Source organism: Mobula birostris, chromosome 25 (genome assembly GCF_030028105.1).
Source record: "Mobula birostris isolate sMobBir1 chromosome 25, sMobBir1.hap1, whole genome shotgun sequence".
NCBI lineage: Eukaryota > Metazoa > Chordata > Chondrichthyes > Myliobatiformes > Myliobatidae > Mobula > Mobula birostris.
Window position 1 is genome coordinate 62,400,543 of NC_092394.1, and position 19,436 is coordinate 62,419,978.

A 19,436-nucleotide genomic window follows, 5' to 3' on the forward strand; every position below is an offset into this window, starting at 1 on the left:
CATTGGTAGCAATTGTCCATCAAGCTTTTACTAAATCTCAGCTGTCCACATGAACTCATTGGTTCCCCACTTGGATATTATTGGCTGATTCCCTATGCAAAGCCTGTGATGTGGTACCGTGTGTATAATAGAGCTCAGGAACAAGCTCTAACTCTACTATAAGATTATACCAATAATCTTTCCTTCAAATAATTTGCATGCTTCCTCCTCCCTTTTAACCTTGCTATGGTAAATTGGAGTATATGCTGCTTGAAAATGATCTTTCTTGAGAAGGTATCCAAACTCTTCTGGGCCAAGGGGGAATCCCGTAATCTGTGTTGAATAAGCTATTGATTTCAGCAAAGATGGGTATTGTGAATAACTTGCTTGGTTGGAGAATTTATCTTGCATTACCGATACTGATCACCACCTAGTGCCCTTTCTGGAAACAAGGCGACATTCATTCAAAATGTCTTTCAGTCAAGCTGCATTGATCCCAACTGCCTGGACCCCCACAAGAAGGACCATGTGGCAGAAATACTTGAAGACCATCGCACTTGGGCAGCCATTGGTCTTTGGTGGATTTGAAGGCCTTGAGATGTCTGCAGTAGGTAGTCTAGGTTTCAGAAGCATTACCAGGTGTAATCAGCTGCCAGATCTAAGGTCTTAGAAACATAGAAAACCTACAGCACAATACAGGCCCTTCAGCCCACAGAGTTGTGCCGGATGTCCTTACCTTAAAAATTACTAGGCTTACCTATAGCCCTCTATTTTACTAAGCTCCCTGTACCTATCTAAAAGTCTCTTAAAAGACCCTATTGTATCCGCCTCCACCACAGTTGACGGCAGCCTATTCCACGCACTCACCAGTCTCTGAGTAAAAAACTTACCCTGACATCTCCTCTGTCCCTACTCCCCAGCACCTCTTGTGGCAACTATTTCAACCCTGGGAAAAAGCCTCTGACTATTCACACAATCTTATACACCTCTTTCAGGTCACCTCTTATCCTCCTTTGCTCCAAGGAGAAAAGGCCAAGTTCACTCAACCTACTCTCATAAGGCATGCTCCCCAATTCAGGCAACATCCTTGTAAATCTCCTCTGCACCCTTTCTATGGCTTCCACATCCTTCCTGTAGTGAGGCGACCAGATCTGAGCACAGTACTCCAAGTGTGGTCTGACCAGGGTCCTATATAACTGCAAGGTTACCTCTCGGCTCCTAAATTCAATTCCACGATTGATGAAGGCCAATGCACCGTACGTCACCTTAACCACAGAGTCAACCTGCACAGCTGCTTTGAGTGTCCTATGGACTCGGACCTCAAGATCCCTTTGATCCTCCACACTGCCAAGAGTCTTACCATTAATACTATATTCTGCCATCATATTTGACCTACCAAATCAACCAAAGTTTATTCTGGTCAACATCTCCCTTGCTGTTTATATAGAGATGGGGGGGATTTGGGAAATGGTCCACGTTTACCAGGGTTTCATTTGAACCTTTATTGTTGAAGGACCGCGTGGTATAACACGGACAGTGTGATACAGCACCTTTCTTCCTCGCACCTTGCAGTGACAAAACTGAAGGGGCTTTTGCATGATATTTAAAATGTCCATAGCCTTGGCTGAGGTGCTAGAGGATTGTTCTATTGTTCAAGAAAGGCTGTAAGAATATCAAGAAACTACAGGTCATTGAGCCTGACATCAGTCGAGGGTAAATTATTGGAAAGTGTTCTAAGGGACTGGATATACAAGTATTTCAGTAGACATGGCCAGATTAGTGACAGTCATTGTGGCTTTGTGGGTGGTAGGTCATGTCTCATCAGTGTTCGAGGTTTTTTTGAGGACTGTACGAAGAAGATTGAAGAAAAGGCAGTGTACGTTCTATCCATGGACTTTAGCAAGGCCTTTGACAAAGTCCCGCTTGGGAGACTGATCCAGAAGGTCAGTGTGGACAGGGCGAATGAACTTAACCTGAACTTAAAATAAATTCCTTTCCATCAGATGCTGTCTGACTTGATGAGTTCCTCCAGCGTCTTCCTTCATGTTCCTCTGGATTTCCAGCATCTGTAGAACCTCTGCTTTATAATTCACTTCATATTCATGTTTTTATCTAAACGCCTTTCAAACACCACTATCGTATTTACTTCTACCACTTCTCCTGTCAGCCATCCACTCTCGTGTTCTTAAGAAATTTACCTAGAAATCTTTAAACTTTAAAAAAAAGGATCGAAAAGTAATCCGGGAAATTATAGGCCGGTGAGTTTAACGTCAGTAGTAGGTAAGTTATTGGAGGGAGTGCTAAGAGACAGAATCTACAAGCATTTGGATAGACAGGGGCTTATTAGGGAGAGTCAACATGGCTTTGTGCGTAGTAGGTCATGTTTGACCAATCTGTTGGAGTTTTTCGAGGAGGTTACCAGGAAAGTGGATGAAGGGAAGACAGTGGATATTGTCTACATGGACTTCAGTAAGGCCCTTGACAAGGTCCCGCATGGGAGGTTAGTAAGGAAAATTCAGTCGCTAGGTATACATGGAGAGGTGGTAAATTGGATTAGACATTGGCTCGATGGAAGAAGCCAGAGAGTGGTGGTAGAGAATTGCTTCTCTGAGTGGAGGCCTGTGACTAGTGGTGTGCCACAGGGATCAGTGCTGGGTCCATTGTTATTTGTCATCTATATCAATGATCTGGATGATAATGTGGTAAATTGGATCAGCAAGTTTGCTGATGATACAAAGACTGGAGGTGTAGTAGACAGTGAGGAAGGTTTTCAGAGCCTTCAGAGGGACTTGGACCAGCTGGAAAAATGGGCTGAAAAATGGCAGATGGAGTTTAATACAGACAAGTGTGAGGTATTGCACGTTGGAAGGACAAACCAAGGTAGAACATACAAGGTTAATGGTAAGGCACTGAGGAGTGCAGTAGAACAGAGGGATCTGGGAATACAGATACAAAATTCCCTAAAAGTGTCGTCACAGGTAGATAGGGTCGTAAAGAGAGCTTTTGGTACATTGGCCTTTATTAATCAAAGTATTGAGTATAAGAGCTAGAATGTTATGATAAGGCATTGGTGAGGCCGAATCTGGAGTATTGTGTTCAGTTTTGGTCACCAAATTACAGGAAGGATATAAATAAGGTTGAAAGAGTGCAGAGAAGATTTACAAGGATGTTGCCGGGACTTGAGAAACTCAGTTACAGAGAAAGGTTGAATAGGTTAGGACTTTATTCCCTGGAGCGTAGAAGAATGAGGGGAGATTTGATAGAGGTATATAAAATTATGATGGGTATAGATAGAGTGAATGCAAGCAGGCTTTTTCCACTGAGGCAAGGGGAGAAAAAAACCAGAGGACATGGGTTAAGGGTGAGGGGGGGAAAGTTTAAAGGAAACATTAGAGGGCGCTTCTTCACACAGAGAGTGGTGGGAGTATGGAATGAGCTGCCAGACGAGGTGGTAAATGCGGGTTCTTTTTTAACATTTAAGAATAAATTGGACAGATACACGGATGGGAGGTGTATGGAGGGATATGGTCCGTGTGCAGGTCAGTGGGACTAGGCAGAAAATGATTTCGGAACAGCCAAGAAGGGCCAAAGGGCCTGTTTCTGTGCTGTAGTTTCTATGGTTCCCCTACCACCTTAAATGCATGCCTTTAGTATTCTGGATTCTGACCGTCTACCCTGTCTACGTCTTTTATTCTATAAACTTCTACCTCCTCTCCCCTCAGCTTCTGCCACTCCCGAGGAAACAACCCAGGCTTGTCCAGCCTCTCGTTATAGCATGTGCCCTCTAATCTAGGCAGCACCCTAGTAAACCTCTTCTGCACCCTCTCCAAAGCCAAACATTCTTCCTGTAATGGGGCAACCAGAACTGCATGCAATATTCCAAGTGTGGTCTGACTAAAATTTATAAGGATAATGGATCAAATCTATTCATCATTTACATGTATTAGGAAATTGCTGTAGTGTGTTGACGTGGCATGCGACAAAAACAACAATCAACAATTATAAAGAATTATATTAAAATAAAGTTAGATGTTAAAATGTGGATATGGAATAAAATCTGCATAAATACCAGCATGTATTTACAATGTAAACAGCATTTTACAATGTAGTTTAAATGTTCACAGCACAGTGCAGTGACAGGGGTAATAGATAGAGGGGGTGGTAGTGGGGCTAACCAGAATGGTTGATCAGATTAACAACCTGGGGGAAGAAACCTTAAAGATGGTTTGGTTTCTGTTCTAATACCCCAAATACTTTATACTTTATTGTTGCCAAGCAATTGATACTAGAATGTACAATCATCACAGCGATGTTTGATTCTGCGCTTCGCCCTCCCTGGAGTACAAATTGACAGTGAATATTAAAAATTTAAATTATAAATCATAAATAGAAAATGGAAAGTAAGGTAATGCAAAAGAACCGAGAGGCAGGTCTGGATATTTGGAGGGTACGGCCCAGATCCGGGTCAGGATCCGTTCAGCAGTCTTATCACAGTTGGAAAGAAGCTGTTCCCAAATCTGGCCGTACGAGTCTTCAAGTCTTCAAGCCTTCTCCCGGAGGGAAGAGGGACGAAAATTGTAATGCTTCTAGAGGTAACATTTTCTAGAAGGGAGCTTTTGGAAAAGGCAGTTTGCAGGATGGGTGGTGTCTGCAGTGATTTTTTTCCTGCCCACTTCTCTGTCCTGGACAAAGTCCTACAGTGAAGGTAAACTGCTGCCAATGACCTTTTCTGCTGACCTGACAGTTCGCTGTAGTTTTTGTATATGATGAGAGGATGCTGCTCTAAACCAGACAGTAATAGCTAATGTAACAACGCTCTCTATGATGGCAGTGTTGAATTGCACAGGATGTTCTGGGAAAGATCGAATTTCACAAACTGCACCATGAAACACTCTCTGATATTGATCATATTATTAGAATTATAGTGTAAGTGTTCAGAGAACATCTGAAGTTGATCTTACTCTAACATATCATGTTTAAACAAAGTAATCCCTGCATCTCTTAACATACAAAATCTTCATTGTCCACCTGCCCTCTTGCATGCCAGCTGAGTTCGAATGGTCGGGAGTCTTTCAAATGTCCAAACTTATAATAGACATCCGTTAGTCTCATGAGACCATGGATTTGCGCCTTGGAAGGTTTCCAGGGCGCAGGCCTGGGCAAGGTTGTATAGAAGACCAGCTGCAAGTCTCCCTTCTCCACGCCACCGATGTTGTCCAAGGGAAGGGCACGAGGGCTGATACAGCTTGGCACTGGTGTCGTCGCAGAGCAATGTGTGGTTAAGTGCCTTGCTCAAGGACACACACGTTGCCTCAGCCAAGGCTTGAACTAGCGACCTTCAAATCACTAGACGAATGCCTTAACCACTTGGCCATGTGCGAACACAAACTTACCAACAAATCAAAATGTTTAGGCTCCACTTCAAACTTGCCAACAAATCAAAATGTTTAGGCTCCACTTCAGACAGGTACACCCACTAGGAGCAGATTTTAGTTGTTTCATGTCAGATCCTAGCTTGTGTGTGTGTTATTGTGAAATCGGAGCTTGAGCCTTTAGAGTTGAGCTGCATTTAGAAAAGTCTCTGGTTTTAATGTGCTCCTGACTGCTTCCTTATGACTTCTTCCACCTTCAGCTGCCACGGTCCCTGAACAAAAAACAGTGACGCTGGACGTGGATGTCAATAACCGCTCGGACCGCGTGGAGTGGTGCAGTTGCTATTACCATGGCAACTACTCACTGAGCTCTGCGTTTGAAGTCAAGCTGCACTGGATGGCAGTGACATCAGCCGTGCTCTTTGAAATGGTAGGTGCATTTGCCAATTAAGTTGTGTCGGAAACTGGTCAGTGTTGTGGTTCAACTGGGGACTGCAGCTTTAGGTCACCTTCCAGTCAGCAACACAGGTAGTAATCCCAAACATAAACTTGCCAGAATCTGTTTAGACTGGCCATCAGAAGTCACATTCTTTAAATTCATTTTGGTTTTTCTCTATCATTAACAAGGTCGTTTAAAAGGTGGTAGTGAGTGTCTCCTTGAACCAGTGCTGAGGGCTACAGCCCACATATAGGCCCTTCAGTTCACTGTGTTTTTACTGACCATCAAGCACCCATTTACATACATCCCTATGCTGATCCCATTTTATTCTTTCCCACATTCCCATTGTTGCCTCACTTACCCACGCAGTAGGGGCAATTTAAAGTGGCAAGATTAACCTACCCTCCTTTGGGATGTAGGCGGAAACCCGTTGAATTACAAAAAGTGACCAAACTCAACACAATGACCGCCAGAGATCAGAATTGAACCTGGAACTCTGGAGATGAGAGACAGTGGATAGTACCACTCTGCCACCCTGGAAGCAGTGGGATTTTCCGAGATGTTGAACTAGCTGGACTGAGGAGCAGCTTAGCATTCCAGTCAGATGGGTGTTGGGGCAATGCAGGTCTGATCCTGTTTACCGCTGCCCTTTGTAATTCTAGATGCTGGATTTGAGTGGTGCCCCTACACTATGTTGCCATTAAGCCAGAGTATGGTACACATTTCAGCCATGTCACCTCTGCGATAGAAGGAGTGAATGTTTATGGTGGTGGAGGGGGTGGTTGTTTTGGAAGGAGGATCAGTAAGCTGCCAGTCAAGCAGTTGCCTTGATGTCAATGGGTTCATCCTTCCCATTCACCGACAGAGCAGGTCTTACTCTTGGGTTGTAGTTCGCTGTTCAGAGCCAGCACCATCACAGAGGTATTACACATGCACGGGCAGCAAGAAGGGCAAAGCAGGTCCATAGTCTCTATTGCAATAAAATGTGACTTATTGTAGTGAGAACTGCAAGATCTTGAGAGGGCTGCTGGCGGACTACTTTAGACCCAGAAGCTGCAATTGAAAATTTATTAAAATAAAGTACAGGTCAAAAAATACTTCATAATTGGTTTATCATCTATCTTAGTAGTGCGATCACTTGAGTTGAGTAAAGTCTTCTCCTAAGGGGTTGTCAGTTGGTGGGTCCTCAGGTGGCTGTAGAGGCCAGTCTGGGACCACATATTCTGGTGCAGTGTGGGCAAGATTAAGTGGTGGCTGTGGTTAGTGGTTGGGTCTTCTGGTTGTTCAGTCTCTCTTTTCGCAGCTGCCACTTACCCTCTGTGGCACAGTGGAGGTCATTCTCATGTCACACAGCTCCGTCTTGAATGGATTTCTTCCAGTGTATCTATTGATTGCAATGTATTCCCAGTTTTTCGTAATGTTGAATTCCTTCAGGCTGATTTTGATGTTATCTTTGAAGTGTTTCCTTTGCCCACCAGGGCTTGCTAACCTTCCTTCAACTGGGAATAAAGGATCTGTAGGGGAGACGTGAGTTAGACATCCAAATGACATGACCTGTCTATCGGAATTGGTGTTAATATCATGCTGGAGATGTTGTTCATGTTGACCTCCTCTGATACACTGGTGTCAGTGTGTCTGTCCTTACAAACTGATCCTCAAAACTTTTCATAAGTTCTTTGGCAGTATTGTCCAGGGCTTTCAGGTGTCTGCTGTAGCAGGTTCATGTTTCAGCTCCATGTAGGAAGGATGACTGCTCGATAGACCAAGTGTTTTTTTTTTTGGACCTGTAGGTCTTCAAAGATTCTTTTCCTTAATCTTACAAAGGCTCCACTATCACTGCTCAGGTTGTGGTTAATCTGTGAGTTGATGTTTGCTTTTGAGGAGAGAACACTGCCAAGATAGGAAAGTGGTCTACATTTTCAAGGGCAATATGCTCAACTTTTATGGAAAGCTGGATAAACTGGCTGGTTGGGCGGTAGCAGATATAGGACCTATGTCTTTTTATATTCAAAACAAGACCCAGGGCTCTACCCGTAGTTGGCAGGCTGTGAAGATCATGTCTGCAGTACCTCTGGATGGGCAGAAAACACACTGTGAATCAAGGAGTACTTCAGATAGCAGATGGAATCAGCTGACAAGGATATGTAAAAGCAGTCTGCCTGTTGTTAACAGTAGGAGATGCCTCTGTAATTGCCACAATCTACCTAGTCTCCCTTCTTGAATTAGAGCATCCCTAAACCCTGAGGGTAATTGTTCCTTTTCCCAGACCTTCAGAAGCAAGGTGTATGTGGTGCAGGAGTGCTGGTCCACCTTCCTTAAGGATCTCTGCTGCAATCCTTTCAGGACCAGTGGCTTTATTGGTTTTCAGGCTCCTAATGACATCATGGACCTCTTTCATACTGGGGGGTTGCCTCATGTCTTCTCTGACAGAGTTTAACTTGAAGTAACTTGGACCATAGACTACTTTGGTGTTACTGAAGAAGCCTCTTGTGTCACCAGGGTCTGCCAGTCTCCGGATTTCCAGGGCTTTCTCAGTCCACCAAGAACTCTTTAGCTCTCTCACCCTGCACTGGACATTTGCCTTGGCTTTGGAGTAAGCATCCCTTTGGCCTTACTGCCGGTGTCATTCTACCAGGCACAAAAGGCTTTCCTTCTCTTGGAGATAAATTGTTCTAGTTCTATATCATTAACATCAAATCAATCCTAATGTTTTCTGGACTTGTATCCAAAGTTGTTTTTGCAGGTATCGAGGATGGTGGATTGAAGTAGATTCCAGTGTTCTTTGATATCCTCCAGATATTTTCCTGTTGGAGATTTTCCCCAAACGAAGCCTGAAGGTGCTTTTGGGTGGCAGCATTAAGCAGGCTCTTGAGTTTTATTCTTGACCTTCTCTGCTTCTTCTGAAACCTCCTCTCCTCTTTTCCGAAGATCTTCACCATGTCATGGTGGAGAAGCTTATGAGTTCCTGAAATCCTGAGAGCAATGCTGCTTGGTGCTTAGTTCCTGGTAGGGTCATCCATAATGGTAAGGTCAAGGGGAAAGTTCCAGACAAAGATCGAACGTGGCTGAGGAATTGGAGCAGGGGGCAGTGATTCAGATTTTTCTGGATCATTGGGACCTCTTTTGGGGCAGGTGTGACCAGTACAAAAAGGTCAGGTTCCAGTTGAATCCCAGGGGGACCAATATCCTGGCGGGGAGGTTTGCTAAGGTTACTGGGGAGAGTTTAAACTAGAATCGTTGGGGGGTGGGAACCGAACTGAAGAGACTGGGGAAGAGGAGGTTGGCTCACAAATAGAGAAAGCTTGTTGACAGTACGAGAGGGAGGATAGGCAGGTGATAGAGGAGGGACGTGCTCAGACCGAAGGTTTGAGATGCGTCAATTTTAACACAAGGAGTGTTGTGAACAAAGCGGATGAGCGTGGATCAGTGCTTGGAGATATGATGTGGTGGCCATTACAGAGACTTGGATGGCTCAGGGACAGGAATGGTTACTTCAAGTGCCAGGTTTTAGATGTTTCAGAAAGGACAGGGAGGAAGGCAAAAGAGGTGGGGGCATGGCACTGCTGATCAGAGATAGTCACGGCTGCAGAAAAGGGGTACACCATGGAGGGATTGTCTACGGAGTCTCTGTGGGTGGAGGTTAGGAACAGGAAGGGGTCAATAACTTTACTGGGTGTTTTTTATAGGCCGCCCAATAGTAACAGGGATATTGAGGAGCAAATAGGAAAACAGATCCTGGAAAGGTGTAATAATAACAGAGTTGTCGTGATGGGAGATTTTGATTTCCCAAATATCGATTGGCATCTCCCTAGAGCAAAGGGTTTAGATGGGGTGGAGTTTGTTAGATGTGTTCAGGAAGGTTTCTTGACACAATATGTAGATAAGCCTACAAGAGGAGAGGTATTGGGAAATGAACCTGGTCAGGTGTCAGATCTCTCAGTGGGAGAGCATTTTGGAGATAGTGATCATAATTCTATCTCCTTTACAATAGCATTGGAGAGAGATAGGAACAGACAAGTTAGGAAAGCGTTTAGAAAAGCCTTGGGAAAAACCCCAAGGCATTCTACAAGTATGTGAAGAGCAAGAGGATAAGATGTGAAAGAATAAGACCTATCAAGTGTGACAGTGGGAAAGTATGTATGGAACTGGAGGAAAAAGCAGAGGTACTTAATGAATACTTCAGTATTCACTACGGAAAAGGATCTTGGTGATTGTAGGGATGACTTGCAGCAGACTGAAAAGCTTGAGCATGTAGGTATTAAGAAAGAGGATGTGCTGGAGCTTTTGGAAAGCATCAAGTTGGATAAGTCGCTGGGACTGGATGAGATGTACCCCAGGCTACTGTGGGAGGTGAGGGCGGAGATTGCTGAGCCTCTGGCAATGATTTTGCATCATCAATGTGGACGGGAAAGGTTCCAGAGGATTGGAGGGTTGTGGATGTTGTTCCTTCATAAGAAAGGGAGTTGAGATAGCACATAAAATTACAGACCAGTGAGTCTTACCTCAGTGGTTGGTAAGTTGATGGAGAAGATCCTGAGAGGCAGGATTTATGAACATTTGGAGAGGCATAATATGATTAGGAGTAGTCAGTATGGCTTTGTCAAGGGCAGGTTGTGCCTTATGAGCCTGTTTGAATTTTTTGAGGATCTGACTAAACACATTGATGAAGGAAGAGCAGTTGATGTAATGTATATGGATTTCAGAAAGGCATTTGATAAGGTACCCCATGCAAGGCTTATTGAGAAAGTAAGGAGGCATGGGATACAAGGGGACATTACTTTGTGGATCCAGAACTGGCTTGCCCACAGAAGGCAAAGGGTGGTTGTAGATGGGTCATATTCTGCATGGAGGTCAGTCATCAGTGGAATGCCTCAGGGATCTGTTCTGGGACTTTTACTCCTCGTGATTTTTATAAATCAGGATGAGGAAGTGGAGGGATGGGTTAGTAAGTTTGCTGATGACACAAAGGTTGGATGTGTTGTGGATAGTGTGGAGGGCTGTCAGAGCTTATAGTGGGACATTGATAGGATGCAAAGCTGGGCTAAGAAATGGCAGATGGAGTTCAACCCAGATAAGTGTGAAGTGGTTCATTTTGGTAGGTCAAATATGATGGCAGAATATAGTATTAATGGTAAGATTCTTGGCGCTGTGGAGGATCAGAGGGATCTTGGGGTCCGAGTCCATAGGACATTCAAAGCTGCTGTGCAGGTTGACTCAGTGGTTAAGAAGGCATACGGTGCATTGGCCTTCATCAATCGTGGAATTGAATTTAGGAGCCGAGAGGTAATGTTGCAGCTATATAGGACCCTGGTCATTCCCCACTTGGAGTACTGTGCTCAGTTCTGGTCGCCTCACTACAGGAAGGATGTGGGAGCCATAGAAAGGGTGCAGAGGAGATTTATAAGGATGTTGCCTGGATTGGGGAGCATGCCTTATGAGAATAGGTTGAGTGAACTCGGCCTTTTCTCCTTGGAGTGATGGAGGATGAGAGGTGACCTGATAGATGTGTATAAGATGATGAGAGGCATTGATCGTGTGGATAGTCAGAGGCTTTTTCCCAGGGCTGAAATGGTTGTCGCAAGAGGACACAGGTTTGAGGTGCTGGGGAGCAGGTACAGAGGAGATGCCAGGGATAAGTTTTTTACTCAGAGAGTGGTGAGTGCGTGGAATGGGCTGCCGGCAACGGTGGTAGAGGCGGATACAATGGGGTCTTTTAAGAGACTTTTGGATCGGTACATGGAGCTTAGAAAAATAGAGGGCTATAGGTAAGCCTAGTAATTGCTAAGGTAGGGACATGTTTGGCACAACTTTGTGGGCCGAAAGGCCTGTATTGTGGTGTAGGTTTTCTATGTTTCTCTGTTTCTAAACCAATCAATGGTGGAGCTAGTGGAAGATGATGTCATGTCACACTGTCAGAGAAGGCAGAGAAAGGTGAGGGGTCCCCAGTCATCTTGCACTCTATGCAACTGGATTCTGACTCCGATATACCAAGAACTGTGTGGTGGCTGCCCATGCATCAGCCTACCTACATTAAACAAATTCATGCACAGATTAATGGGTATTCTCCATTAAGGGAATCCACCCCATTACCCAGATTAAGTCCAATAGCGATCAGCAGGTGTCTACTCAGAGTCCAGGGTTCAATGCTGACCTCCAGTGCTATCTTATGGGACCTGCCACATTCTTGCTGGGTGCCCAGGTGTCCACCCAGCTGGTAGGGGAATTGGCCACTGTGAACCACCACTGATGTAGAATGTGGAGAGCAGTTAGCGCAATCATTTTACAATGCCAGTGAACACTGATTGGAGTTTGATTTCCGTTGTGTCAGTCAGGAGTATGTACATTCCTTTCTGTGACTGCCTGGGTTTCATTGGGTGCTGCAGTTTCCTCCCACATTCCAAAGACATATGGTTAGGATTTGAAATTAGTGAGTTGTGGGCATGCTATGTTTGTACTGGAAGTGTGGCGACACTTGCTCCATCACATCCTTGGACGGTCTGTGTGGGTCATTGACACAAAACTACGCATTGCACTGTATATTTCAATGTACATGTGACAAATGGTCTCCTTATGGTAATAAGTAAGTTGAACACCCAACTCCTGGATGGGTTGCTTTTTGAAATATTTGAATGTGTTGGGACACCTCTGATGTTCCCACCCTTCCAGTTGTAATGCTGACTGGATTCTTCAGAGCTTAGAAAACCAGCAGGGAAGGCAAGGTAGGCAGAATTGGACTGGACAGGACAGAAGTGCTTAGCATGTCTGGCACAAGTGCTGAGAGAAACAATTATTTCACATTCAGTTAATCCCAACCCCAAAAATCTCTGCCTCTAAATTAATCTTAGAACTAAAAATATACCTTAAGCTGCATCTGCAATATGAGCAGTCACCTACATTTTGGAAATTTGTGTTGACTTCTGTGGATATAATCACTTAATTCCAAAGATTGAGCTTTATTCTGTTTAGTATTTTTAAATTGTCAACTGATTTTGTGTGCTTCAAGAAATTTTACTGTGGAATTACCCACTGAGGATATCAAAAACGTTTTCCTTGATTGAGTGAGGTGGACAGAGCTTGCAAGCAGCAGTTCTTTGCATATAGTAAATGGTCAGCCTTGTTACAGCTGGTTTACAGATGAGCTCTGGCAATAGTGGGTGTGGGTGAATAATGTGTTACTGTCTGGTTGAGATCTTTAATTTGGGGATGGCTCTCTGACTCTGGGCCAGTGAAGTTCAGAGCCATGGTGCCTATCTGGAACCTCTGTCATGAAATTTGGTAAGCTATAAAATGTAGCTATTCAGATTTACTTATCACTGGTACATTGAAACATAAAGTGAAATGTGTTGTTTGTTTTAACAACCAACACACTCCAATGATGTGCTGGAGGCAGCCTGCAGTATCACCATGCATTCTAGTGCCAATATAGCATTTCCGTAATATTCAAAATGCCACACAACTCAACAACACAAGACAGCAGCAAAATAAGTTCCCCCTTTCTCTCTTCCCCCTTCTCCCTCCTCTCTTCCCCTTCTCCCTCCTCTCTTCCCCTTCTCCCTCCTCTCTTCCCCTTCTCCCTCCTCTCTTCCCCTTCTCCCTCCTCTCTTCCCCTTCTCCCTCTTCCCCCTCCTCTCTCTTCCTCCTCCTCTCTTCCCTACTCCCTCCCCTCCTCTCTTCCCTACCCCTCCCCTCCAACCCACAACTTGCCCTCCTCCCCACTCCCTCCCTCTTCCCCACTCCTTTTCCCCTCCCACACTACCCTCCCATACTCCCCTCCCCACACTCCACTCCCCTTCCCCACCCTTCCCTTCCCTGCTCCCCATCCCATCCCTCCTCCCCTCCCTCCCCTCTTCTCCACTCCCTTTCCCCTCCCACACTACTCTCCCCACACTACTCTCCCCACACTCCCCTCCCCACACTCCCCTCCCCCTCACTCCCTTCCCCTCACTCCTCTCCCCTCCCCACACTCTCTTCCCCTACCACCCCCTTCCCTTCCCACACTCCCCTTCCCCACACCTCTCTCACCCTTCTTCACACCTCTCTTCCCCCCCTCCCCACTCACTCTCCTCCCACTCCCCCCTTCCCCACCATCTCCCCCTCTGTGCCCCTCTCCCCCTCCCCCCCTCTTTTGCCCATCTCATCTCTCTCTTCTCTTCCCTCCCCCTTTGCCTGCCCCCCCCCGCACATCTCTGAGACTGTAACATGTCCTAATTGAAGATCAGGTGCTGCTCCAGAAGCTTAGTTTTGAATGGTAAGCAGAAGGGGAGTGGGGTTACTCAGTGGATTAAGATCACGCAAGAAAGTTTCTGCTACAGACTGGAGGTTTCTGGTTGAGAATGGACTAAACAGAAAACTACTTCATTTGCTGGTGTGCAGGTACAAGGCTGGCACAGGAAGGCGACCTCCTGCGGCTTCCTCCTGGTACCCGTCCTGGAAGGCCCATTTGCTCTCCCCAGTTACCTCTATGGAGACCCACTGCGGGCTCAGCTCTTCATCCCCCTCAATATCATGTGCTTGGTGAAGGATGGAGCTGAGCATCTCTTTGACGGTACGTAACTCGCAGTCCTGCCCTGGGGACAGAGGGTAAAGCTGGGAAAGCACCACAGGTATAGATTAAGCTGATCTATGATGAGGTGCAATATTTTCTTGTATTTGTAAAGCTCCCAGTGCAGAAGTCAGTGTGAGCGACATGCACAATGCTGGGGGAACCCAAGGCGTCTGCCAGCAAGAATAAACAGTCCTGGTGAAGAGTCTTGGCCTGAAACGTCAAATGTTTACTCTTCTCCATCGATGCTGTTCGACCTGCTGACCTCTTCCCACCCTGCCACATGCAAAAATGCCATTTCCTATTCCCAGTTCCTCCATCCCTGCCGCATCTGCTCCCAGAATGAGGCTTTCCATTCCAGGACATCTCAAATGCCCTCTTTCTTCAAGGATAGTGGTTTCCCTTCTACCGTCATCAATGATGCCCTCACCCGCATCTCCTCCATTTCCCGCACTTCGGCCCTCGCCCCATCCTCCTGCCACCACAACAGGGACAGAGTTCCCATTGTCCTCACCTACCACCCCACCAGCCTCCAGATCCAGCACATTATCCTCTGCAACTTCCGCCACCTTCAACAGCACCCCACCACTAAGCACATCTTTCCCTCTCCACCCCTCTCTGCTTTCCGCAGGGATCGGTCCCTCTGCGACTCCCTGGTCCACACGTCCCTCCCCACGGATCTCCCACCCAGCACTTATCCCTGTAAGCGCAAGTGCTACACTTGTCCCTACACCTCCTCTCTTGCCACCATTCAGGGCCCCAAACCAGTCCTTCCAGGTGAGGCAACACTTCACTTGTGAGTCTGTTGGGGTCATCTATTGCATTTGGTGCTCCCGGTGCGGCCTCCTCTACATCGGTGAAACCTGACGCAGATTGGGAGACCGCTTCGTTGAGCACCTCCGCTCCATCCGCCACAACAGACATGATCTCCCAGTAGCCACCCACTTCAACTCTGCTTCCCACTCCAATTCAGATATGTCCATATGTGGCCTCCTCTACTGCCATGATGAGGCTAAACTCAGGTTGGAGGAGCAACATCTCATATACTGTCTAGGTAGTCTCCAGCCCCTTGGTATGAACATAGAATTCTCCAACTTCCGGTAAATTCCCTCCCCCTCCCTTCCTCTATCCCTATTTCACTCTGCCCCCTCCACAGCTGCCTATCACCTCCCTCATGGTTCCACCTCCTTCTACTACCCATGGTGTTTTCCCCTATTCCTTCTTCACCTTTCCTGCATATCACCTCCCTGCTTCCCCTCCCCCACCCCTTTATCTTTCCCCTTACTGGTTTTTCACCTGGAACCTACCAGCCTTCTCCTTCCCACCCTCCCCCCACCTTCCTTATAGGGTCTCTGCCCCTTCCCTCTTCAGTCCTGACGAACGGTTCCGGCCTGAAACGTCGATTCATCGTTTCCACGGATGCTGCCCGACCTGCTGAGTTCCTCCAGCGTGTTGTGAGTGTTGCTTTGATCCCAGCATCTGCAGAGTATTTTGTGTTTGAGTTCCTCCTGCAATTTGTGTGTGTTACTCAGTTGATAACCAGAGCAAGACTGAAGAGACTTTGGAAAGTAACATTCACCAAGTCCACATGTGCTGATTGGGAAAATCTGATGGACTGACATGCCCTGTACCATAAGAGAGATGGGATCAGCCTCTCTTTATGTAGTCAGTACATTGCTGATAAACTTGGTAAGCATTTTCATAAGGTTTAGCATTTATAAATGTCCTTGTTGTTTTTTACTAGTTCATTATTTGCTCTGTTGTTTAGAATTGGGAGGTAACAAACAGCTTATTCAGTGGATTAGCTTTTTATTTATACATGGGTATCGAAACATATAATGAATTGTAATGTTTGCATCAAGTCAAATCAGCAAGGATTGTGATCAAGTGACCAACTAACCTATCAAATGTATTTCTTTAAGATGTGGGAGGAAACATCACTATAGGAAGTATGTGGAAACTATAGAAAGGGTGCAGAGGGGATTTAAAAGAATGTTGCCTGGATTGGGGAGCATGCCTTATGAGAATAGATTGAGTGAACTCGGCCTTTTCTCCTTGGAGCAAAGGAGGATGAGAGGTGACCTGATAGAGGTGTATAAGATGATGAGAGGCATTGATCATGTGGATAGTCAGAGGCTTTTTCCCAGGGTTGAAATGGTTAACACGAGAGGGCACAGTTTTAAGGTGCTTGGAAGAAGGTACAGAGGAGATGTCGGGGGTAAGTTTTTTACACAGAGAGTGGTGAGTACGTGGAATGGGCTGCCGGCGATGGTGGAGGCAGATACGATAGGGTCTTTTAAGAGACTCCTGGATAGATACATGGAGTTTAGAAGAATAGAGGGCTATGGGTAACCCTAGGTAATTTCTAAAGTACATATTCGGCACAGCATTGTGGGCTGAAGGGCCTGTATTGTACTGTAGGTTTTCTATGTTTCTATAAGTCAGAAGACTGCGAGGAAATCTCGCTGTCGCAAGTGAGTGCACGAAGTCCTTCCAGACAATGGTGGAGTTAAACCCTGATCTTGCAGCTGGTGCTGTAAAGCGTTGGCTAACCGCAGAGTTACCGTGAAGTTGTAAAAAAAGAGAAAGGTCAGAGCCAGTGGAACGTTTGTGTTTATCTTCACATGAATTCTGCGAGTATTTTCACACCTGGGCTGTCAGCCACTTGGTCTATGAAAAACTAATAATCCCACACAGTCGGATATTTGTTACTTCGTGAGACTCTGAAACCCAGCCTGAGGCTACAGCAAATTAACTAAAATGAAGATAATTATGAAAGCGCTGACTAGATTTTAGTTTTGTTTTTTAGTGTGAAGGACTTTCCATCTGACACCAGGCAAAAGGGGATAATATTTTTGAGTCCATATGTAAGAAAAGATATGATGACCCTGGAGAGGCTTCAGACGGATGTTCACAAGAATGACCTTTGAAGGAATTTCTTCAGCCAGAGGGTGGTGAATCTCTGGAACTTGGGGTTAGGGTTCCTTAGGGTTGTGTATTTATTTGGTATATTTAATGCAAAGATTGATAGGTTTTTCATTGCTGAGGGGCTGAATGGTGAAGAGTTATGGGCTGAAGGTGGCAGAATGTGGTTAGAAAAAAAAATCAGCCGTGATTGAATGTTGCAGCAGACTTAATGGACCAGATGGCCTAATTCTGTTCCTATATCTTAGTCCTGTGATTTGTGGAGCAGTAGTAGAGGAATGTCCAATTTTTAGTTGGATTTCCTTGTTGAAATAATAGGCAGGATAGATCAGACCACCTCCCTGCTTGCACTGTCACTGCTGAGGCAACTTAGTCTTTTCACATTTCATTACTTTATGTTCAGTCAGTAATCTGCAAATTCTTGAGTTTGATTTCAGTTTGTATTGTGATATTTTTTGAATGTTCTGTGCTTGGAGACTGAAGATGTAGCTGCCAGAAATTGGAGCTGGTGACTTGGCTTGACCACTGACTGGTCTGTGCAGTGAAACAGTGACAGAGGACACCTCTCCCTCTGGCCTTATTGAACACAGTATAGCACAGGAACTAGTCCTACAGCACGTAATGCTGCCCCAAGCGAATTAACATAAAAAAAATAGAAACACAGAAAACCTACAGCACAATACAGACCCTTCAGCCCACAATGCTGTGCCGAGCATGTACTGACTTTAGAAATTACCTAGGGTTATGCATAGCCCTCTGTTTTTCTAAGCTCCATGTACCTACTGGGAGTATCTTAAAAGACCCTATTGTATCCGCCTCCATCACCATCGCCAGCAGCCCATTCCACGCACTCACCGCCCTCTGCGTAAAAAAAAAAAGTGCCCCTGACATCTCCTCTGTACCTACTTCCAAGCATGTTAAAACTGTACCCCGTGTTTGCCATTTCAGCCGTGGGAAAAAGCCTGTGACTATCCACACGATCAATGCCTTTCATCATCTTGTACACCTCTATCAAGTCACCTCTCATCCTCCTTTGCTCCAAGGAGAAAATGCTGAGTTCATTCAACCTATTCTCATAAGGCATGCTCTCCAATCCAAGCAACATCCTTGTAAATCTCCTCTGCACCCTTTCTATGGTTTCCACATCCTTTGTGTAGTGAGGCAACCAGAACTGAGCACAGTACTCTAAGTGGGGCCTGACCTGGGTCCTATATAGCTGCAACGTTACCTCTCGGCTCCTAAACTCAATCCCACGGTTGATGAAGGCCAATGCACCGTATGCCTTCTTAACCACACAGTCAATCTGCGTAGCAGCTGGAAACTATAGAAAGGGTGCAGAGGGGATTTAAAAGAATGTTGCCTGGATTGGGGAGCATGCCTTATGAGAATAGATTGAGTGAACTCGGCCTTTTCTCCTTGGAGCAAAGGAGGATGAGAGGTGACCTGATAGAGGTGTATAAGATGATGAGAGGCATTGATCATGTGGATAGTCAGAGGCTTTTTCCCAGGGTTGAAATGGTTAACACATTGATCTAGTGTATACGGATTTCTGCAAGGCATTTGATAAGGTACTCCATGTAAGGCTTATTAAAAAAGTAAGGAGGCATGGGATCCAAGGGGACATGGCTTGGATCATCTTATACACCTCTATCAGGTCACCTCTCATCCTCCTTTGCTCCAAGGAGAAAAGGCCGAGTTCACTCAATCTATTCTCATGACTTAGATCCCAAGATCCCTCTGATCCTCCACACTGTCAAGAGTCTTACCATTAATACTATATTCTGCCATCATATTTGACCTGCCAAAATGAACCACCTTACACTTATCTGGGTTGAATTCCATCTGCCACTTCTCAGCCCAGTTTTGCATCCTATCAATGTCCCGCTGTAACCTCTGACAGCCCACCACACATCGAGGCATAACTGCGCAAGCGTGTGGACGTCAGCCAGTTAGAACAGTGAGAAGAGTTTAAGAGGAGACAGCTTTGCAGAGCGGGAGACAGAGTAGGGGGGCTTTGGCTTAATGGGGCTTCGGCGATAACAGGTCGAGGTAAGGTAAGTTGTCTGTGTAGAATACAGACAGGAAGTATGTGTGTGAGGCCGGTGTTCTGTGCTGGGTGTCAGATGTGGAAAGTCCTGGAGACTCTCAGCCTCCCAGACGGCCACATTGGCACCAGATG

The 19,436-nt window shown here is 45.7% G+C and overlaps 1 protein-coding gene across 8 annotated transcripts in view; it reads left to right on the plus strand.

The window, feature by feature from the left end:
- The window catches only part of depdc5 (DEP domain containing 5, GATOR1 subcomplex subunit), a 234,001-nt gene that overhangs the window by 182,483 nt on the left and 32,082 nt on the right, over positions 1-19,436 (plus strand). For 7 of the 8 annotated variants that reach the window (XM_072243711.1, XM_072243716.1, XM_072243712.1 and 4 more), the window contains 2 exons: positions 5,612-5,781; positions 14,164-14,335. In XM_072243711.1, coding sequence (XP_072099812.1) covers positions 5,612-5,781; positions 14,164-14,335 — 342 coding nt within the window. Of the gene's footprint in view, positions 1-459; positions 3,213-5,611; positions 5,782-14,163; positions 14,336-19,436 lie in introns of those variants that run through there. The other variant, XM_072243718.1, reaches the window with a different exon arrangement.